Here is a 24,118-nt window from a genome sequence, read left to right as displayed (position 1 = left end):
GCAAAACGGGAGGAGGAACAAGCGACTTCTTGGAAATGAGAAGTGGATGGAGCAAAGTCTCCTTTATCGAGACGTCTTTGCCACGGGGCTTCTAGTAGTAGTAAGCCTATTCTTTCTGGGCTGTAGCAACGATGCAGAATAATGAAAATAAGTGTGTCCATTAGACCAGTTAATCTTATTTGGCCTGTAACATTGGTCTATGTTTTCATCGCGCACTATAGGTCCCTTGTTCTCTGCTCTTTTTATATGCACACGTACTGTAGAGGGTCTCACACACACACAGACATAGAAACGCATGCACAATCCCAGCCTTCATGCAGACACAGTGATTTAGTGGTCACACACAGATACTGGCTTCACTCCTTCTTTCTCCTCCTCCTCCTTTTCACAAAACAACGCAGAGCTCTTCTGAGCCCCCGAGGAGAAAGAGCAAAATTTACAAGAGGAACACAAGGGATCAGTAGTGCCGTTGTGTGCTGGTGAACAGCGCTCCTTTGACTGGGAACCAGAGGTCAGGCTCCCAAAGCCTGCTGGATCCTTTGGTGCCTGTGTGTATGTGTGTTTGTGTTCTTTCAATGTGTGTGTTGGCATTTGTATGTGTGCTAGCCTTAGGGTGCATGAAACCCCGCCTGCTAATGTTACGGGAAAGTCACAAACTGTTTTTTGTGGCAAAAACTGAAGTCACATGACAGCGCAGCATGCGTGTAATCTTTTTAGACTCACTGTAAACTACAGTATTTCACTTATGCTGGTGTGATGCGCTAGCACGCGGCGCCGGGTTGAATAGCTCGCTTATTGATGGTGAGTGACATTGAGAGAAGTTCTCTCAGCCGAGCCTGACTTTATTCCCCACCACGCCATAAGCAGCTTATCCTCTTTAACACCAGTAAATAGTGGCAGAACTCTGAGTTTAATAAGATTAAACCCATAATTTTCACCAAAGTGCCCCTTAAGACAGAATATTTCTGGTCTTCTTTTCTCAACACAATTATTTTCTAATTGAGGATTGGATCTTTTTTCAGCTGTAGTGTTCTTTATGGTGGCCAAAAATTAGGTAGCTGGCAAATTGTCTACATCCTACGCATACAGACTGCTTGCAGATGTATGATGTAGGGCCAAAAATGTACTGATCAATCTGTGATATAAAATACTGGGTTTGATATGTAGAAAGCAGAATATGGATATTAACCATTTTGTGATTGGCAGAATGAAGGATCTTTAGATACTGGGAAACTCTGAGGAAATATACCAGTCAGATTCAGTACTTAAGCTACCTAATGTTGTGTGCAGGTTTCTTCATGCTGTCAAAAACACTCTGACCCACTGGGTCACAGACATCGGGCATCTGGGAGACAATATGGACCAACAAGAGGTACCCGTTCTTTTTCAAAGACCCACAAAGTCCATGTGGCTGTGTCCTAAGCAGAGATGGGCAGTAACGCGTAATCCGATTACTTTTTTCAAGTAACGAGTAAAGTAAGGGATTACTATTGCAAAAACGGTAATTAGATTACCGTTACTTTCCCGTAGGAACGCTGCGTTACTGCGTTAGTAAAACCTTGATTTTTTTGCGAGAATGTCTCATGACAGTGACGTAAGTGAGTGCAACGTTTGTGACAACAGCTGTGTGCAGATCAACAATGGATCACATATCGATTGTGGGAGAGAGTATGAGCGTGCAGCGTTTAAAGCGTGGAAGTGCTGACCTTACTTTGAGTTTGATTCCATAAAACGTGACAAAAACATTAGTGTCCATCGTGCGTGGGAAGAAAACTTCTTTTTACAGGTAATCCCCCTTAAACTTCCGAGCAAACACCGAGTGCGCAACGACGTAATGGGAAATTCACAGAGAAACTCGCGGATTCTTCCACTGACCGCCGCGGCACACCTGCACCAGGGTAAACCTCCGCCTACCCTGCTCCTGCTTTACAGGTGAAAATAGAGCAATAGGACCACTAGTCTTTGACTTTATTTATTTTCTGCTGTGTTTTACTTGCATCTATTTGAAAGACTGAGTGTAAACACAAAAAATATTTTATTTTATGTGCTGGAATGTGTAGAAAATAGGTTTAAATGTTAAACTAATTTATTCAAGTCAGAGAATGTTGCATATAATTAAATTTTTGCTTGATGCATAAAGTTAAAAGATTAAAACTGATAAAACAAGTTTTAAAAAGGGACTTTTCCATTTGATTACATTTTGTATGATGGATTATGCAGAAAAAGTAGAATTGGGCTGAAAGATCTATCGCTTTATCACCTATTCAGGTTGTAAATCGTGTTTTTAAAAAGTAACTAAGTAACTAAGTAATTAATTACTTTTGAAAATAAGTAATCAGTAAAGTAACGGGATTACTTTTTTGGGGAAGTAATCAGTAATTAGTTACTGATTACGTTTTTCAAGTAACTTGACCAACACTGGTCCTAAGTCACAGGTTTGTTAGACATGCTTCACATTCTGTCGGGACCTTTGTGTTCTGGCTTTCTTTTTTTCTTTTTTATTTACCTGCTTCTTATGTTACCTTTCACTCCAATTAGATGTAGGCTTTGAAAAGTACTTGGCTTTTAGGAAAACATTGTGGCTGAAGAAACCGGAAGCGACAACCCCATCTGACTATACCCTTTGTATAAATGAACCATGAACCAGTTGACGCCTGGGGGGATAAGAGCAGTGGGCACCTTAGCAAAACGTCTGGGTCCTTTAGGTTGTAGGGTACAATCAAGCTTCTTCTGGCACCCTTTGCAGATGTTCAATCAATTGGTAGGCAAGGTTTGAAGGTTGAGTCATTGCCTTGGGCTCTTTGCTGTGTTACGCCCGTGTGTTTTTGTGGTTTATCAGGAACTTTTTCTGCTGTAGGAGGCTACTGCTGGTGCCTACAATGGCGAGGTGGATGGTACATGTGAAAGTAACATTCATAAGAGCGCTAAGAGTCAGAGATTTTCCAACAGAACATTCCACTGTAACATTACTGTTACTGTTATCTGTCAGTGGTTTATTGTTATAGCTGATCAGTGTGAGATATACCCTGTCTGATTGCTGTAGGATGGAGGATTAGTGTCACATGGAAAGTGCAGTTTCAACTCTTGTAGGATGGAAGATGTGGGGTAAATGCAAGGTCATGTATTTGGGAGGTTTCTTTAATTTTTCTTCATTGTACAGGTAGTTTAGGTGTGGGATTGTTGGGTACAGAAAACAAAATCCAATCACAATCCAGTTTGTTAGGTTGTTATTAGCAACCAGGTGGTCAGAGGTTGAGCTAAAAATGTGTTCACAGAGATACAGGAATAAAGCACAGTTTAAATCTGGGTGGGGACGCGTTACTCAGCTCAGAAAAACAAAACAAACGCTGACCTCTAACAGAAGTTTCAAAGACTTAACTAATTGTTAGTATTAAATCATCCATTTTTTCTGCTTATTCATTTCAGATTTATGGAGGGGGCTGTGTGCTCAGCTGGCATGGGGCAAGAGGGAGGACACACCCTGGACAAGACGTCAGTCTGTCCCAGGCAGGCAACAGGCAACCATTCAATCCCACAACCAATTTAGAATCACCAATTAACCTAACCCATGCATGTTTTTGGACTGTGGGAGGATGCTGGAGTACCCAGAAAGAACCCACACAAGCACAGGCAGAACATGCAATCACCAAACAGAAAGGCCAGAGCCACGAATTGAACCTAGGATCTTTCTACTGTGAGGCAACAGTGCTAACCACCATCACCACTGCACCAGCCCAACTAAACTCATGACAGGAAGTAGCTCCCCCTAATTTCTACCTAATGCTTAATTCATGGTCACCACATTGGCTGTTGCATGTGCCAGCTGTGACGTCATCACAGAATCATCACTATTTATTTGATTCAGACTAAATTCTTTGCAGTCTTCTGAGCGACAGGTGTCAAAGGAACTAAAATGTATACATATTTACCTACAAATATGTAAAGGTACCCCACAATAAGAGGGTAAAGTAAAAGTAAAGTAAGTGCATTTAAATAGTGTGTAAATCCAGGAATTAGCAATTTTACATAAGCTTCAGATATTTTATAAGAAAGAAGAAATAATTACATTGAAAGTAAATTTAGGTAATGCATAAATAATTCAGTAAGTGAATAGGAAAGAAGTGCCTAAATGTTGGGTACTTTAAGGAAAGGAGACACACATTATACTATAAGCAATTTTACATAACTTCATGTATTTTACAGAAAAGCAGAAAAAACAGCTGTAAGTAATTTAAGTACTGCATAAGTATTTTTAAGTACTGTGTAATTTCTTGGCAATTTTGTGAAAAAACAAACAATATGTCCCCATCTTACATATAGGTATGGTGTATATTTGTCCATGATGTTATGTTTTTTTTATGTTAATAATATAAATGTAACAAGGACTGTTCAACCTTACAAAAATAAATACTGTCAAAATTTGCTGGCCTATGTGGTCTAAAGGAGCCAAGTCTAATTTAATTTTTTTTTGCAGTCATTATTTAAAAAATACCTCCTTAAAGACGTGTTTCAGGACAGGAATGTCTAGTTTCATATAAAGTTACCTGTAAGGTAGGCTAGGTTAAACCACTCCATAATACAGTCTGTGCCCCAGAAACTGTACAGTGTACTTACAATGTAAGATGGGAACTATTGTTTGTTTTTCCACAAAATTACCAAAAAATTATGCAGTACTTAAAATTACATACAGAATCATTTGTGTCTTTTTCAGTGAGTCATGCATCATGTAAAATTACTTATGCTTTACTTAAAATTGTTTACACACAACTTACATATACGTGCAATATAATATTTTCTGTTTCCTGTAAAAAGCTGGCTTGTTACCCTCTTATTTTAGTGTACTTACCTTTAAGTATTTGTAGGCAAATATAATTACATTGCCATTTTTTAAACAAAAAAACATTAAAAATTTCATTTAATTACAGGAAATTGCATGCTGTAATTATAAAGCTGCATTATACACTTTTACCAACAGGCAACAATAAACAAAATGATCACACAGAGTTTTTTTCTTACATTTTTTTTCAGAAAGTTTCATCTTTTCAAGCTGTCTCCTCTGTAATCTTGAAATCTCTGAGCTCCTGTACTGATACATGAATATAATGGGGGTTAGGGTGACAACAGCAAGAATAAATGGGTTTGGATAGCTAGTCTAAGTCCTGTCCCAGTCATCAGGGAGTAACAAGTGTTTCAAAGAGCCAAAAAGTAGGTTACAAAACCAATACACTAATTATCACCAAAACTAGTGGCAGTCATGAAACAAAGCCCAATGAATACAAGCGTTGCGCATAACAACAAGTCACCTCAGGGGCAAAGCATGCATATACAAATTGAGACGCAGCTGCTTGCCCTGCTGCAAATCCTGGCCTACACGACTGTAGCTGTGCTTCTACACTTATCATGGAAATTTGCTTTTTTACATAAAGAATGATCATTTTGACGATGCCTCCTTCAGTTCTGTAAATGATGACAGATGGTGAGCATTTCTAAATGTATGGTGGAGAACACCCTTCAGACATCAGAACACCCTTCAGAGTCACAGAGAGGCCTCTTAAAGCAGGGGGCAGCTTCCATAATGGCTGAGTGGATGAACGGATGGCGGGAGTAGAGGAGCTGCAGTGCATGGAAGTGTTTCATCTCCAGTCTGTACTCCAGAGGTGTAAGTAAGTAATGGGTGCTAGCTGCCTTCTAACATCCCCATCATCGCTATAGTCAACACCTGTTCTTGAGATTGCACCACATACACACGGTTACCTGCACGCACACACACACACGCAAACTCAACCTAAAAGCACTTTCATGACTCAAGGAGGAAAGTGTTAAAGGCAATAGCCTGCGGGGGTCAAATGTCAGCAGCTAAGGGGCCTGAAATCATGTCAGAATGCACTTATCCTATTCCGAACCCTCACATCACATACTGAATCTCAAATAGATGTGCAAGGATCTTTTATATATATTTTACAGTTGACGCCTCTGAAAAACAGTATTCAGGAAACTCTCATTGATATATATACCCAGTGGCAAGGTGATAGTCCATGTCCCTCTTTAATTCAGTGCTCCCAGCCATCCAGGCTGGCTGAGTGCTACCAGCCGAGCAGTGATGGATAACGCAAGGCTCATTAGGATAAGACAACAAAATCAATAGAGCGAGCACAGAGGTGTCAGCCCCTCACACATGCCAGTAAAAAGCACACTGATAGTCTATTCGCTGGCAGTGAAGTGTATCTGGGTGGCAGGGTTTGGATGTGTGTGCACCTGAGCGTGTGCATTGCCGTGGACGGGGAGCAGTTATGGGGCGAGTGATTGATGTTGATGGATATGGATAATGGATAAACTCAAATATAAGCGCTCTCAATAGGGGGTTTGTGTGTCTGTGTTTGTGCGAGAGATGAAAAGCAGGAAGGAGTCGCATTAAGGGAGATAAAAGGCAGGTTTTGGAGTTTCGCTTTGCCACACAAATAATATCTTTTTTTTTTCTTTTTAAAACCGTAATATTAAAAACTCGGTGAAGTTGTTCCTCTTCTGGATATAGATACGGTACCATAAACAGCCCATTGTCTCAAATCTACATCAGCTCTTATCTGTGACAGAAACTGTCTTCTCCCCTTTCTGGAAACTTCCTTTATGCTCCAAGTTATATTACCATACTGCATACTGTAAAAAATATACCCATAGGGGGGAAAAGTATATTGCAGTACACTTATTAATCCCTTTCTTCGATAAAAAAAAAATGGCAGGAATCTTTTATTTGTAATGCTTTGCTATACATGCACAAGTCTGTGCAAGCTCTGTGAAACGTTCAGCTTCATTTACTCATAAAGTTAATTAGTGACTTCACACTGTAAAAAAGCCTATTTGGTCTGTAGACAAATATATAATTTTACGTTAAGGGTTTTTCCATATATCAACCAAAAGTGAACACTTACTTTGCTTACATAGACTGTAAATAAAAGATGCTATGCTATAATTTCAGTTGCTGGTTTGTTGACTTGCCATCTTTTGAAACCAGATGTCAGGGCCTGGGTATGAGGGACCCAGGACTCATGTGTTTTTTGTACTTACCTCAGGCTGGCGATCGTCACGAGTCATCCTTTCGCACTCCCGGATGTTTTGGGTTGCTAGAGGGATCGCGACCCCGGAAGTGTTCCGCACTGGAGACTGCCACACCTGCTGCTCATCAGCCGTCACCAGCTGCAGCTGATAGCCTCATTAGGAGCACTCTATTTAAGGGTGTGGTGGAGCGCCGGTCAGTGTGGGATTATTGTGTCAGACTTGTCAGTATAGCTGTGGCCTGCTAGTTGCTAGTTGCTAGTTGCTAGTTGCTAGTTGCTAGTTGCTAGTTGCTAGTTGCTAGTTGCTAGTTCTCCTATTGGAGAACTGCACATTGAGGTCATATGTCAACTGAGCACTGGCCTCATTTTCTCATTACTTTCTGCACAATCATTTTGGAAACACAGCAGTCTCCCCCTGCTGGTCATTACATAGAATGAAGGTTTAACATTTATATTCTATTTTTTAAATTTATTTTATAAACAGCCTACATTTACTTACAGCTTTTTCTTTTTTTGTGTTGTTAATTAATACCAAAGGTTAAAGAAAATGAGTGTTGTTGTTTTTTATAACTTCCCCACAAAGAAACAAGATTTTAGCACTAACTTCAAGCTCAAACTATTTTACAGTCGACACTTTTTGCAGTGAGGTTGACTTGATAGTGGCCTCTTATCTCTGGGAGGTAGTAATTTATGGTTGCGCAGGCTGCCATCGAGATGCGTTGACGCTTATCTGTTGTTCTTGCAGTCATAGCGCTGCACACACACACACACACATGCAGATCTACACATATGCACACACCACGCAGAGAGGGAGGTTGTGGGGTTAGATAGTTGTTGACAGTTTGCTGCTTGTGGTCTCTCATGTAGCAGATGTCTTCCTGTGTGAGGCTCTGCAGTTTTCTGTTGAACCAGAGCCTTAATCTTTTCCCTGTCTGACTGAAAGCGTCACTGCGGCAGGCAGCGCACTGTAGACGGTTACTGTTCCACTTCATTTCCAGGGACATAGCGAGGGTTAATATCACCCTCTGTGTCTCTCTCTCCTGCTACCCTATTCCTATCCGGATTATGGACTTGAATGACTTTCTCAGTTGTAATGGAATTCCCAAGTAAAGTTCATTCAATGGATCTCCACTCTGCTCCCCTAACAGTCCAGTAATTGAATTGAAATCAAACCTAATTGGATTGCTGTAGGAATGCCACTGAACAGTGTGTCTTTTCCTGGGAATGGGGTGGTACAGCACAGAACACTGTGTGTGTGTGTGTGTGTGTGTGTGTCTCTGTGAACGAAGATGGAGATGGAGATGAGGCGGTGCTGGGCACGCAATTAGATTAGTCTAATCATTTTCACTGTGAGCCCACGGATTCGGTGGTTTGGGTGCAGAAGACGGTTCTCACTGTTGCCGGTAACATGCTGACAGTCAGCAGAAGCCAGACCTCACTACTCCACCCTGCCGTCACATCACACAAACAAATTACCTGAACATCCTGTACGAGACGCAATGTGTGCAGCAGCCTGCACGCAGCACATGTATACGCCACGATGTGAAAACACGGCCCACTGCTGCTGATTTGCTCTGCAACACGTCAACAAGTACCCTGATCTGCTGAACTGCACTTTAATGGAATCTACTCCTCTGTATTTCACTCATGCTTTACTTTGTACTGCGCTCTAACCCACTGTACTTTTCCAGTGTCCTACTCTACTATATATTTTGCACTGTTGTGGACTACATGTACTCTATATCACTCTGTATTCTGATTGGCTCTTTGATCGATATGATTTTAGCTGTCCAACTTTTCTATACTAGTTAAAGTTATCCTTTATTGATCCGTAGTAGCGAAACTCAGTCTCTGCATTTAACCCGTAGTAAGTATCAGGAGCAGTGGGCAGCTGTACAGAGCACTCGGGGATCAACTCCTGCTCTAAGCCGGTGGAAAAAGGGCACGTGGTGAATTAAAGTATTCCCTGAGGTAACTGTGCAAGCACAGGGAGTAAAGTCCACGCAGAAAGGCCCTGCCCTGACCTTCTTGCTGAGAGGCAAGAGTGCGGCCTACACTGTGTTCTGCTCCTTTCCATCTCTACTTATCTCTGCTCACCCCTACACAGCTCTAGTGTACTCCAGTCCACTCTACTCTGCGATACTTTACTCCTCTGTACTTTAATAATCTCATCTGTACCCAACTCTGCTCTTCCCGTAATCCACTCTGATGTACTCTGGTCCAGTCAGGGTTCAAGTTATAATCGGAGCTCTGTGGCCATCTTTAAACTAACTAACATAAGGGTTGTACATAATTAAATAAAAACAGAAAGTGCCACCACTCATTAGGTGGGCTGTATATAAAAGATGGCCAGTGTGATTGCCTATTGGTTGCTTGACATTTGCACATGTGTCAATAAACATAACCACATCCTTTAAACCTTACAATGAAATACATGGACGAGTTCAAAATCACCACTTTAAACGTTCTTAAGAGATAAATTAGCTGTAGATACATTCAAGCATTTTTTGTAGCAGGCTGATAGCATGCTAATTTCTATTCATGGCCCTGAGAGTAAAGGTTGTATGTTGTGTGAGTTGTGTGGGAGAGAAAGATGCAAAGTAATGTGTGTTTTCATCACATGATTCATGTAATGATGTAAATACATGTTTGCTATTAGCTGTTTGCTATTAGCTTGTCTCTTCCACGGCTTCCACGCTCATACTCTCTCCCGTACTTGATATGTGATCCATTGTTGATCTGCACACAGCTGTTGTCACGAACGTCGCACTCGCTTACGTCATTGTCATGAGACATTCTCGCAAAAAATCACGGTTTTAGTAACACAGTAACACAGCGTTCCTACAGGAAAGTAACGGTAATCTAATTACCGTTTTTGCGATAGTAATCCCTTACTTTACTCGTTACTTTAAAAAAGTAATCAGATTACAGTAACGCGTTACAAGTAACGTGTTACTCCCCATCTCTGGTTGTCTATTTGCTGGCATTTTCTTAAATTGCAGTGCACTTGAAGTCTCAGGGCCACCGTATATTATCTAATTAACGTAAAAACGTACACACCTTAGGCAAAGGCAATACGCAGTATCCGTGTTTAAAGTTGACTTGAGTTAATTTCCAATCTCAAATTTAAAGTATTGGATTCTCTTAAAGTAGCTTTGCATGAATCACAGTTCAGAATAATCTTCTTTGTCTTATCCTGTGTGTAGCTCCCGATCCCTGTCATATCACCATCTTTTTAAGCCAGCTTTCCTCTGATTGGCTGATGCTTGCATTATTGAGAGTTTTAGTTTGTAATTTAGTTTTACTAATAAATAAATACATAAAAACAGCAGTGCTGCTCCCACTGGCTCGAACCCAGACTCTGTACTTGAATCACTCTGCATTCTCCCTGCTTGACTTCTCTTTACGCAGCTCCACTCCTCTCCATTACTCCCTCTTAGACTCTTTTACTCTACTTTCCAGCACTCAGTTCCATTTGACTTCACTTTACGCTGCTCTACTTTTTTTTCTCCTGTAGTCTATTTAATAACTCTCCTGTCCGCGCAATCTATTGTACCTTAATATCCTCTCTTCTCCTTCGCACAGTTTCTTGTTGTTTATTTGGCTGTGCTTGTTTTCCTTGTTCAGCTCAGTTTCCTTTAATTTGTGGTCTGGCTTTTGGTTTTGATCACAGCCATAATGAAAGACAAAGACTTGATCCACTGATGCCATTATAACCAGAGTCGCCTATGATGCCACATTTGTTATGACTGGGACTTTGGGGTGGCACTCTGATATGCACCCAGGGAATTGTAATTACACGAAAATGGATGGTTTTTTGCTTCTTTTTCTATTCTAAGGATTTTTAAGATGGACTATCTGAAAAATTTATCTTGACGTTGATCTTGTAGAAGTCTCGCAGAGGAGAGACTTTATTGCTCTTCTTGTCTTTTGGTTTGTTCAACAGGAAGGTCAGAGAGTGAGACGCAGAGCGGTGCACTTGCTGCCTCCTTGTTCTCCTTCTAGAGTATTTAAAAGTAGAATGGGAGGGAGAGCCTTCAGTTTTCAGGCCCCTCTTCTGTGGAACCAGCTTCCAGTTTGGATTCAGGAGACAGACACTATCTCTACTTTCAAGATTAGGCTTAAAACTTTCCTTTTTGCTAAAGCATATAGTTAGGGCTGGACCAGGTGACCCTGAATCCTCCCTTAGTTATGCTGCAATAGACGTAGGCTGCCGGGGGATTCCCATGATGCATTGAGTTTTTCCTTTCGGTGTCATGGTCCTGGGCCATGTGGGCCCAGTATTCTTAGTTTTCATGTATTTTTGTATTTTGTTCCTTATTTAGGCCATGCTTCCTGGGTTGATCTGTTACGTTGTTCCTTATGTGTTTTCCCTTCGTGACTCTTACCCCCTGTGTGCCCCTCTGTGTATTTATGAGCCCTCGTCTCTCTTTGTGCTTTATTCTATGTTTTCCCCAGCCCGTTATGTCTGCGTTCTCCCCGTGCTCTCTCTCCTCCTGTTTGAACCTCTGTGTACTTCCTGCTTTACTTTGCCCATCTCCCATCAGTGTTACGTTCACTCCTGCCGTGTCTTGTTATGATTATCAGTGTCACCTGTGTTCCCCGTGTGCATCCACTTCCCCTGATCATCCCTCATGTGTATTTAGTCTCTGTGCTTCGTACAGTCTGTGTCGCGTCGTCTGTGTTCCCACCCTCCGTGTTTCCATGCCTGGTCTGTTGTCTTCCAAGCCATAGCCTCACCATAGTTTGTTCTCAGTTTAGGTTTTTGTTTAGCCACGCCATCCCTGCTGTATTTGCACACCTTGTTTTCAGCCATATTAAAGGCTCGCCTTTTGTTAAAACTCACTCCCGTCTGCTCACTTGTGTACGCACCTGGGTCCATTACACGCATTCTCCACTCGGTCCGTCACAGCGGACTGTGACATTCCAGTCACCTTTCTCACTCACTATGTGTTAACAGACCTCTCTGCATTGAATCATATCTGTTATTAACCTCTGTCTCTCTTCCACAGCATGTCTTTTATCCTGTCTTCCTTCTCTCACCCCAACCGGTCGCAGCAGATGGCCGCCCCTCCCTGAGACTGGTTCTGCCGGAGGTTTCTTCCTGTTAAAAGGGAGTTTTTCCTTCCCACTGTTGCCAAAGTGCTTGCTCATAGGGGGTCATATGATTGTTGGGTTTTTCCTCTGTATCTATGAAGCGCCTTGAGGCGACTTATGTTGTGATTTGGCGCTATATAAGTAAAATTGAATTGAATTGAATTGAATTGTGTTGCTCAACGCTCCAACAGAGCTTTCTGTGCGTGCCGTTTTCGTAAGTATAGGCCTATAATGCAAATATCAGCAGGGTCGTGAATTTCTGATCGAGAACCTCTTTGCATTTTCTGCCTCACTACATCATTTTGTCAGATTAGAAAGTTCAGGTAGGCCTCTAGTTTCATTATTTAGAATGAATACCATCCAATTTTAATCAGTGTCCAACCGAGGGAGTTTGGGACATCCCAAGGGTCTGTATGGTACATGAAGTCTTGATTTTGCCCAAGGTTGTTCTCTAGATACGAGTAGCTCCAACTTTTTCCCCCCTTTTACATCTTTTTTTTTTGGGTTTCTCATTAGAACTTGTTTCGGACCTCATTTTAGCTGCAGGGCCCAACAGGGCTCCAATTAGATGGACGACAGAATTAATGAAGTCTGCCTCCCTCTCTCCCCGTGTCTCTCACTCTTGCTCACCCTCTCTCGTCTCCTCCTCCTCCTCCTCTTCCCTTGCTCTATTTATCCCAGCGCTCAGGGGGACACTCGGTCTGGATTCAGTCAGCGTGGCGGCGTTTCTTCTCTTACAAAATTAAATATGTGTAATTGATGGTTTCATAAACAGAGCTAACCTTGCCAGCAGCAATCGGGAGCTGCTGCGAGGGGGTTCATGTGAATATGTATTGTGTCAGAGAGGAGCCCGCAACTGCATCCACAGGTCTGCAGGTTCTTCGCTCACAATGAGACAGAGGGGAGGCGGGGGGAAGAGATGCACACTGCGAGATATCGACTGCAGCAGTCTTCTTGCCTCGTAACACATGACATAATGTCTCCTGCAGACAGCCTCAGACGGTGTTGTTCTGAGGTAAACTCTCACTTACAGGATGTTCTTCCTTTCTTTTGGTACTCTTTCTTTGCTTTCTTTATCGTTATCTTTTTACCACCGTGAAGCGGAGAGATGAAAGCAGTCTGATCTATACAGATGGGAAGATGAAGGGCCGCTCAACTTAAATGTCTGGAAATACGGTGAAAAGCGCGCTTCTGCGGCGGCCTTGCGCGAACACAAACAATCTGACAACGTGAAGGAGAAGAATGTGTCACCAAAGTACTTGTTAAAGGACGCTTCCAGCAACGGCTTTTAACTTGAACAGTAAACACAACTTCTCTATAGTTCATTTATTTATTTGTTTTATTTCTTTACTTCTACACCTGTGCTTCCATGTCTTGAAAGGAAATACTAACACTGTGTATTCCTAGCACTGTAACAGGGCTTCATAACCATCTTAAATCCCCCACAGTACCTGTAGACTTCTATTAAATGTGTATTTTATTAACTTCAACTTGGGGGCAGTATAACAGGGTTTAAACAGAAAATGTTCAGTTCTGGTAAATTAGTTTAGAGGAAAGGCCATAAAAAGTGCTTTTGTTTTAAGCACTGTATTACCCCTACAGGAGGTGGAACAAAACACAAGAACGCATAAACACACACAAAACTGGTTAAATAGACAAATATTGTAGAATACCCCATAAGTTAAATGATACCAAACTGAACAGCAGAGGCTTTTTCTAAAGGTCTTAAAATAATGGATCTGAATGCTCTTATGCACCGAGGAAACACAGCACAACATACATTTCAAAATTGAATGTGAAACACTGAAATTGGACACGTTAACCAGAGTTTGCTGGAAAAGGTCTGACTGAGCTGAATCCAACAGTATATAATATGTGACTGTATCAGCTGTAGCCAGTGTTTCTATTATAATGTCTACTACATAATAAAGATGTGATAAAAGGGTGAATCTATCACATGGTCCAAGCCCAGTTATTTAACTTACTACTAATATGGTAAATGGTAAATGGCCTGCATTTGTATAGCGCTTTTCTAGTCCATAGGACCCCAAAGCGCTTTACACTACATTCAGTCATTCACCCATTCACACACACATTCACACACTGGCGATAGCAAGCTACATTGTAGCCACAGCTGCCCTGGGGCGCACTGACAGAGGCGAGGCTGCCGGACACAGGCGCCACCGGGCCCTCTGACTAATATACTAATATATTACATATTACATTGGCTGTAATGTGCATTACTCTGCAATTAGTGTAATATTTTACACTGCCTGAGTAAAATATAATCTACTCACCTAATTATACAACAAACATAAGCTAGACATCGTCTCTATATGGGTTTAATACATATGGCTCGCACAGCTGATTGGCAGAGGGGTAATATGATTCTCTTTAAGTCATTTAAAGCACATGCAAGTTGTAGTGTGACTTCATGGCCACAGTCTTTACAGATGTCTTCTGAAAATGTTTAATATTTAAAAGGTTTTTTAATGTTATGCATTTTTATTTAACCTGTACTCTAATCTCATTAGTGCTGAGTCACGCTTTTTGTTTTGGGAATATTGTGCTCCAGCTGCATTTCTTTGACTTCACCTAACAGCAACAGCATAATGTTTGTACTTTTTCCATGTTTCTGATTACAGACAACAACATTTTCCAAGGAGCTCCCAACACTAGTTCAACAAATGCCAACCGCCATGATGTGACGCAGTCATGTGGGAGCTTCTAGCAGGCCAGAAATAAAGTGGGTGAGGGCGTGGAAGACATAGTTGCTTTGTTTCCATAAATGATCCATCTGTTGACATGCACTTAGAACTTAATTTACGATGTTTTGTGGAAATCTTGGTTATGGGCCATCTGCATACCTCACTTTTAGAACCACTGACATTAATGAATGCACGTCCATTTAAAATAGATTTGCAGATGCCTTAATGTTCTCTTTTTGGCTGTTTGGCTCACACTGTAAAATAAATACGCTTTTCAGGGTTTTCCATTAGGTCATAGTACCTGGTACCAGGTACTTTTTAGTACCTGCTCAGCCAGGGTTTCAAGCGATCTGAGTAGGTTCTAAAATGTGACATTGTCAGACTGCATGCTACCGATTGGCTGGTCAGTGGTGTTATTCAAGGAGTGCGTCTTAAGCATCTTGCCAGGTTTCACACATATGCATCCATCATTTTTTGAAACCTGCCAACGAGGGAAATGGCTACAAAAAACAACGCAGTTTTCCCCGAGTCTGACAAAAAGCCACAGACGGAGCAGTACATACATCGTTGTCTCAACATCCACCTTTATTGTAGTGTTCGTGTTGCATACTAATTACTAGGGGTGCAACGATACTCGTATCGATATTGAACCGTTCGATACAGTGCTTTCGGTTCGGTACGCACATGTATCGAACAATACAAAATTTTTCATTTATTTTATCAACTTTCCTTCTGACGATGCTGTCTGTGTTGAGCGCTCAGTGGATCTGCGCTCGACAGTGCAGCCTAGGCGGAGTAGTCGAACGCAGATTCACTGAGCGCAGGGCAAGCTAGCGAGACAGAAGTTAAGCTCTCCTTGCAACATGGCAAATTGAACCTCCCCCACCCTCATTCAGATGTGGCATTTGGAACTATTTTGGTTTTCATGTGGCGTATGACCCTGAAGGTAAGCGCGTCATGGACTAAAGTAAAACAGTATGTTGGATGTGCCACGCAATGCTCAATTACATGGGTGGGAACTAGTGTGTTAGCGCAGTTAGCTCGTTAACGTGTTGGCCGTCCAGACCCATGCACGGGGCGATCCGCGGTAGCTCGTTAACAGAGATTTGCCGTGTTGTGGCGTTAACGTCATTTCAACGAGATTAACGCTGACAGCACTAGTGGGAACACAACGAATATGACTGCACATTTACGCCGACATCACCCTAGTGCAAATACAAGTGGAAGCAGACAAAAACAACAAGCACGCATGCTACAAACTTTCCCCGAGTCATTTAGACAGCGGTTAGCACATGATTCTCCTTATGGGGACCTAATATGTTTAATATGCTGCTGAGAATATAGCCCAGAAGAAGCGTATAGTATAGCTTTTATTTTGGAAAGAGCCATTTCTCTGTAATAAACTCTCTTTTCCAAAGATGAGTGATTCCCAGTGTTGGGTAAGTGACTTTAAATTAGTAACTTAGTTACATTACTAGTTACTTCTATCAAAAGTAACCCAGTTACTTCAAGTAACTAGTTACTAGGGAAAGTAACTTTGGTTTTACTCAGAATTCTCTTGTTAATGTGCTGCTTCCGTAACTGGATACCCAGCAAGATTGCCAGTCTTCCAGCTTGCTTACTTGCCACAAGTGCACTGTGCCACCTACCAATAGAAAGGAAAAAATAATGTCCACATTTCCACGAGAGAAATCCCACGCCTGATTCTATCCTATCCTAGCCTGCTTTTTACATCCAACACAAAAACTGCAGTCGTGGTGCTTTCGATTGTACTCAGAACTCGGAAATTCTGCCTTCTGAGTAGGAAGATGTAGGCAACACCAGACTGCAGATGAGCTGCACACAGGGCTGGACTGGGACAGAAAATTGGCCCGGGCATTTTGACTAGAGACCGGCCCACCATTATAGGAAAAATCATAAAGCCTTTGAATGAAAATAAACACTGTTGTGACAGTGATGTATACTGTTCTGATGGTATATATGCATCAATCTATCAATCGTTTGCTGTAAGACTCAGATAATAATTTTTTTAAAAGTGAGACATTTTAAATGAGAATAAGAAAGTATTTCCTTGTGCCCCCCTTTTCCTTTTAATGCCCTACATGGACCCCTGGCAACACTTTGCTAGACCCGCCCCTGCACAGTTACCAGCTGTCAGCTACTTAGAAAAGGATCCTGGTGTTATTTGTCTCTCAGAAACAGTTCATAACTTCCCTTCAACTCATTCATGTCACCTAAAAGGTAAACCGGTTTCTCCATCACCTGTTCAGCTCTGATGATTCAGTAAGGACATCTCCTGGTTTCATCTTCATGTTTCCCTCTCACCAGATAACCAAACCATATCATGACCAGCAGCTTTACAGCTGTGGCTCCAGCAAACATCAGCTGATACTAGAAATTAATATTAAATAAATTCTAACAACAGCTGATCAAGCTTAAACGTGCTGCTGTTGTTTAGCGCGACATCCGCTGGTTTCCTCTTTCGGCGCAAAGTGAGCGATAAATAAACAAGAGAGAAAAGCCGATCAGCTGATCATTGATCAGTTTCATGATTGAAGTAGAAACAGGAGAGGGAGGGTGAGAGGATGAGAGAAGAAGAGGCAGCTGTGCAGCGTAAACACAGAATAACTCCAGCTTTGTGTCTTTTTCATTGTAGCTGAAGTCCGGGACAAACTGTGTTCCTTTTCACCTCAACACGAAACGCGTAATATTTTCTCTGAATACGAGACGATTCTGTTTTTTACTGGACGGTTGGCAGCTCTAATAACTAACCTTATGAACAAAATAAAGTTCAACATCAGTAATGTAAGAAACTCCATTCCGGGTTTCTCTGAGGCGTGGGCTTTCATCATCAGAGTTCATCCTTTAACCTATAACAATTAAAATATTCTCAAGTAACACTCAAATATGATCAACGGTTAATTACGGCACCGGCCGGAGTACCGGGAGCAGTTTGGAAGAACAAAAAGACGCGGAGACTGTTCTAAATTGTCATCCCAAACTAACTCAAAGTTTATTCTTTGTGCAGCAGTTTTTATAGGCAGACAACAAGTTTCAGTTCAGACCCTGCCCACTGGGTGGGGTGGTGTCCTTCGACAGTTGGAATCCTTTGTTCAGCAAGGGCAATAAAGATGCACTCACAAGGCCTATAAATCTTATACAGAGGTCTCCTACATCCGTGAGTTCTGACACCACCCAGATGGTCTTCACATAAACATCTTCTGCAAGGGAGTGATAAGTAAAAGAGTGATTTGTTGGTGTTTTCCTTCCAACCTTAGTATCTACTTTCAGTTGACAATGCAAGAGAAAATGGTTAACATAAAGAGCCTTGTTGATTCTTGTCTAATATCATCAAAAAAAGTACCCAGTACATGCTCCCATAATACTAAAATATCTAACAAGTAACATAGCACCACCCAGCTGTATAGAAACTCCGTCATGCTAGCTAGCACGCAGTACGAAAAAGTCAGCATAACGACTTTTTCGACGTCCTGGGGCTAGCGATTTTTCCAGTCGGGCTACCAAAATCTATCTCTCCCCTGCCCGTCGGTCTATCGTAGGAAGGAAAAATATATGTCAATGCTTTTGCATTCTTTCGGAATTGTAGCTGGGTAATTATGTCATTGGCATCGCGCGTTGCAACTTCTTATCTGGTGCGCGTCTTTTATTTTGACAGCGAATGCGTACATGCAGACCACTTATGTGCACCCGTGTAAATAACATAATGTTCTGCCGGGTGTGTTGTTGGTTTTCCCTCGATTTCTGAGTCGACAAGCGCCTTTGTTACTGGGACCAGTCATTTTAAGAAAGGCCCCCATTAGAACCCATAATACCCATACATACTAATTACATCATGGGACAATTGGTTGCGTTGCTTTGATGACGACCACACAAATTAGGTGGTACATGATTTTAATGGCAATCCAGTATATCCCAGTTGAGTTGGGAGTGGCAAGATGATCCGAGCCGGTACTAATGGAAAAGGGGCTTCAAGGCCTTTACCTGTGTTCACACCTGAAACTAATCCAGTTACTTGTGCCGTGTCTTAAAGCTGCTCTCCTTAAAGCGAATTAACAGCCTCCATCTCACCCTAGCATCATCTCCTGTCACACCTGCATATCCACTGTCCCACCTGGGCACACGTCCAAACCACCTCAGGCTTGCCTCTCTTATTTTTTCTTCAAACCACTCAACCTGAGCTGTCCAGCCAATATACTCACTTCTAATTTTGTCACTTTTAATGAAAATCTGAACATCTTCTGCTCGGCCACCTCCAGAAAACCATACACTATAGCAGGTCTCCCTACCATCATAGAAACCTTCCCTTTCACTCTTGCTGCTATCCTTCTGTCCCAGATCACCGCTGAAAGTCGTCTCCACCAACACCAACCTGCCTGCTCTCTCTTCTTCATCCATTTTGCACCCTGTGCATTGCTTTGGATTGTTGACCCCCAGGTATTTAAACTCATCCACCTTCCTGGCACCTTCACTGTCACAGTTGTCTTCTGCTCATTCACAAACATGTATTTCGTTTGAAGGTGATGTCATGGGTTCATTTTTCATGAATATCCCAAAGCATTTTTTAAGTGCAGATATGAATTCAACGCCTCTGATACAAAAATCTCCAAGAGCAATGCGATGTCACCCTGTATGACTAAAATATAATGAATGCATAACAAAGCTTTATACAGTTTTTTCCCTTCTTTTTCCTGCAGTCCTACAATCAATAACACAGACATATCAATTTGCGCAAGAGAGTCTTGTCCAGGGCAAACACTCCCTCTAGCATTTAAACAAACCTCCACTGGGAGTCGTTCTCCCAGACTCCCCTGGGGCTGGGACACACCAGTGCCAGACCATACTGCACTGCTGGGATCCATCTCCTTCACGCCCGCAGTGCTTAAAGCAGCAGAGAGGGAGGGTGGCACGTAAAAGCAGAGAGAAAAAACACGCACACACATAAGGGAGCACGCTCATTTCTGCTGCCACTGTTGTGTTTGCCTCCAACCACTCGGTCGGGGTTGAGATATTCAAATTAATGAATGAGAGTGAGGGAAGTGAAAAATGAAAAATGTGCTGGGAGAAACTCTGACTTTGACTAATGCTGGTAATTGGAGGGAAACATATAGAAATGCAGTGGGCATGTATTAGCAAATGAATGTGGGGAGGAAAAAAAAGACCTTTCCGGGTGTTGGTCTCATTACTTGCTGCATCTTTGTAGTCAGGACAAAGAAAGTTGCAGTGCAGACACAAAATTGTCCCCCCACAATCCAATGCTCTGGGATTGTGCAGCTGCTCACGGCTAGCCGCTGTATTGTCAGTTCATCAAGTGTGTTAAAGCTGCACTGCAGCCGATATCGTCTGCTAGAGTGTTATGATCTTATAGCCTCGTCTGATTTATCTGCTGTCTGGCTGCAGCACTCTCCTGTGTGTTTAGGTGCTAATTAGAGTACAACATACACCATCTCTCAGTCAATCACAGACACACACACACACACACACACACACACACACACATGGCCACAGACAGTCTCATTGGTGATATAGACAGTGTTTCAAGAGATAAAAGAAGAGAGAAAAAAGTAGGTGTTGCACCAAAAGAGAGCCTTAAATTACTGGTAACATGTCACACAAGGCTTACCACCCTCCATCAAACACACCCACACAAACATAACCATACACATAATGGGCTATACGGTGCACTTTACACACACACACAGACACACGTGCCTATATTGAAAAAAAAAAACAAGCTTGATTCCTCTCTCCACTGCTTGCTTTTTTCCCCCTATCCTGCTTGTCATTTTTACATTTAAAAAATTTAAAGACCCCCCTCCACTAACTCCCCTAACCCCCTCCCAATGCTCCTCCATGCCCCCCTCCCCTCTGATCGCCACAGTTCAGTATGTCCAGTAATCCTGGATGCCTCTGAGGAAGAACTGCACCGAATCACTCCATAAATGTATGAGTGTCCAAAATGAAGAGGAGCTGAGAAATGTGTGGGCAGTGGGCTGGGAAGCATGTCCGAGCTTACTAACAGGATGGGGGAGGGGGAGGGTTGTCGGGGAGGGCACGTTGGTGGAGGTGGTGGGGGAGGAGGGGGGGGGGGGTGAGTCTAGGTGGGGTAGAGCTGTAAGTGGTTGAGTGGGTGGTTGTGGGGGGGGGGGTGTATAGGGAACAAGGAAGATGGTAGATGCTCACAGAGGAGGGTGTCAGACTCTGCAGCACCAGAGAGTTGGGTTTGTTTGTTTTGGTTTTTTTTTTTTTGGGGGGGGGGGGGGGGCTTTTTATATTTTGAGCATGTGATTTAAGACTACCTCTGCGTTTTGTTTTTTTTTTCTTTTTCGTTTTATCCAGCCTCCTCATCCGAACATTGCAGGCAGCAGAACAGCTGGGATTAAATGCCCTCCTTACACTTATAGGTGTTACACACGTTTATTTGTAATTCAATCAGATGTTTAACCTTCGCTGTACTCGAGTGTATGATGTGCTGAGTCTGACATCAGGAGGAGGGAAAGTTTTCTCTCTCCCTAAATAGGACTCGGATACATGAGCACATGAGTTACTGTATAAGTCAATAAGCATTCTGTACTTGCAGAAACTTAAAATGTGTGGTTAGAACTAGGAACCAGTATATTTTTGTGTCCAGTTATATTTCTTTTCCCAAATTCAATCAGCAAACTGATTGAATTAATGGGATTTCTCCATTAAAATTATGTCTCACCACATTCCTGTGCAGGAATTACGAATATTTGGACACATACAAATACAAACTACATCCCTAGGTTTAGACATATAAACTGCTTAGTAAGGAAGAACTCAACGTTTGGGTTTAAATCTACCCTTTCATAATGTTGCAGTCTAATGTTACAAAATAAAATTTGTTATGAGATTTATCAGCAGAGGTTTTACATGCACTTATTCACAGAGTCTATAGAAGTCTGGAAGGTAATATGAGTTGCTGTCTGTTTATCAGTGATTTCAGTTCAATTCAGTTTTATTGATATTTTATTTATAACAGTCACCTCAAGGTGCTTTATATGGCAAGGTGCAGATCCTACAGTATTAAAGAGGAAACTCCAACAGTCAGATGACCACCTATGAGCAAGTACTTGGTGACAGGGGGAAGGACAAACTTCCTTTTAACAGGAAGAAACTTCAAACAGAACCAGACGGACCCAGAGGACAGACATCTGGGCACCTGCCCCATCTGATTGGGGTGAAGGGAGGAAGACAGAACAAAAACACACTGTGGGAGAGAGCCAGATATTAATAATAACTCGTAATTAAATGCAGAGAGATGTATAGATGCACAGAGAGTTTAAAAAAATTATTGAATAAGAAACTCTCAGTGCATTATGGGAAACCGAAACAGCCTAGACCTATTGCATAGGGAAAAATATCCCTTGTACCTACCATTAGTCTGAGTCTGAGAGTGAAGTGCTCTGTTGGGGTGATATGTTACTATAAGATAGATCGAAGTTTTTTTTAATTAATTCATTAATTTTTTGTTGTGGGGGTTGTTTTTCAGCATTAACAGGGATAAATGAAGGAAAAGATCTGTGAGTCTTTCTCTGGGAACGTTTGAGCATCAAACACGGAATTTCTGGTGAACTTTGTACTTTTTCTGCATCAGCTTGTGATGGAAAAGTTTTGATTTATATAAAGAAAAACACAAAAATTAGGCCCAAAGGCATATTTCATCATATATTGGCAGTTTCCCTAAGCAAATAAGTAAGTCCATTGTTTATGTTTTTATTGTGGAGGAAACATATCTGTCTTCTAAACACTGGAGGGCTGCGTCCGTTGTTTCCCTTCTGAAATCTAAAGCCATGTGTTTGACTGTTCAATAGGCCAAACTGGCTACAGCCTTTGTAACAGCATGTTGCAGAATGTTGGAAATGTATATATAGCTGAATATTGATGCCATTTCCAGGCTTTCCAGGCTGAGCAGCATCATCTGCTGAATGCTGATAGCTGGAAGTTTGCATTTGCAACTGGCCCCGGGATCTGACCCAACACAAAGGTAAAGCACTACTTTGTCACTTTTCCACTTCTCCAAAGCTGTGATGACTCCTAAGAAGGATACTTGTAGGTCACAGGTGAAGTAACTCAGCCAGGTTTTAGTGATTCGTATTGAGTTGGATGGAATCAATACAAATTAATAATGATAGAGCAAGTGGATAGTCATATGTGTCCATGTAGAAATCCATATGTGTTAGATGCAAAGGTCAATAGAGTTTATACAGCTTGCGGCTGAAAAGAAGAGACTTGTTGAGCTGCACTTTAAGTGCCAAAGTCTTGACTTTATCAAGGCTCAAGGTCAAGGTGAGCCACTGTGCTTATTGCTCCCTTGGCATCCGTCTCCACTACCGCTATGCCTCTCCTCGTCCTCTCCTCGTCCTCTCCTCGTCCGCTACTTGTCCTCTTTTCACGTTCCTCAGTCTGTTCGGAATGATGCACATTTGTTCCTCCCGTCACATCCTCGCAGCTCTTCCCTCATCTATTCTCTCTGTTGTGTGTCCCCCTGTTCAGCCCCCCTGAACCACCCTCTCTCTTCTTCCCACTCTTGGGATGACTTTAAATGACTTCAGGGAAAGTTATTTGGAGTTCAGGTAGAGTTCAGACGCAGACCCGGTACCCTCTCTCTCTTCTCCCTCCACTTGTCTAAGCCGACACGTGAAAGTATCCCTCAGCTTCCTCTTGACATGGGATCAGCCTGGAAGCTCAAAGCCCCCAGAATGGCAATCGTAATTCAGTCCCCTGTGGCTCGGACTTTGTGTTTGATCAAATAGGCTGCTGTGTCTATGTTTGACATCGGGCTCACTTGTGTTTAATGGAATTTTCTTTTGCTTTTTAGCATGGGTAGATTATGAGAAAATGGGCCCTTGAGTAACATGTAAAAAGGCTCCCTGCCACCTACAAAGGAACAAGACACTCAATCTGAAAGAGAGTTTTCCACTCGTTTGTTGTTTCCTTTTAATCATTTTGCATCTCTTTGTTGTTGTTGCTCCTGTATGCTCAAACTCTTTAGCCATTTTGAGCTTGCGGACTTTCTGGTCTCCCCTTTCAGCTTTTTGCATGTCTTTCCTGTCATTTTATTTGCATAGTTTCTTTGGGCTTATACGCAGTTTTGTCATATTTCTTTGTAGTTGCTCCGATTTTATGTGCAGTCTTTTTCTTTGCTTTACATCCTGCAGATGTTTTGCATCTCTTTGTAATCATCAGCTTTCATTCTGTTGTTGTTTTGTACTTTTCTTG

The 24,118-nt window shown here is 42.1% G+C and overlaps 2 protein-coding genes across 2 annotated transcripts in view; both read left to right on the top strand.

Annotated features, from left to right (window-relative positions):
• Positions 1 to 4,981, top strand: part of LOC309699155 (uncharacterized protein) — a 104,657-nt gene extending 99,676 nt beyond the window's left edge. Inside the window, exon 4 of the mRNA XM_082522038.1 lies at positions 3,427 to 4,981. Within this exon, the coding sequence (XP_082378164.1) occupies positions 3,427 to 3,547 (121 nt within the window). The 3' untranslated portion in view covers positions 3,548 to 4,981. The remainder of the gene's footprint in view (positions 1 to 3,426) is intronic.
• A 17,847-nt stretch (positions 4,982 to 22,828) lies between these two features.
• The window catches only part of nrsn1l (neurensin 1-like), a 49,119-nt gene continuing 47,829 nt past the window's right edge, over positions 22,829 to 24,118 (top strand). Inside the window, exon 1 of the mRNA XM_082522036.1 lies at positions 22,829 to 22,883. The gene's annotated coding sequence lies outside the window, so the exon portion shown is untranslated. The remainder of the gene's footprint in view (positions 22,884 to 24,118) is intronic.

Source organism: Aulonocara stuartgranti (genome assembly GCF_965226115.1).
Source record: "Aulonocara stuartgranti genome assembly, chromosome: 22".
Lineage (NCBI taxonomy): Eukaryota > Metazoa > Chordata > Actinopteri > Cichliformes > Cichlidae > Aulonocara > Aulonocara stuartgranti.
Note: the sequence above shows the minus strand (reverse complement) of the source record. Positions and strands in the feature narration are given on the sequence as shown.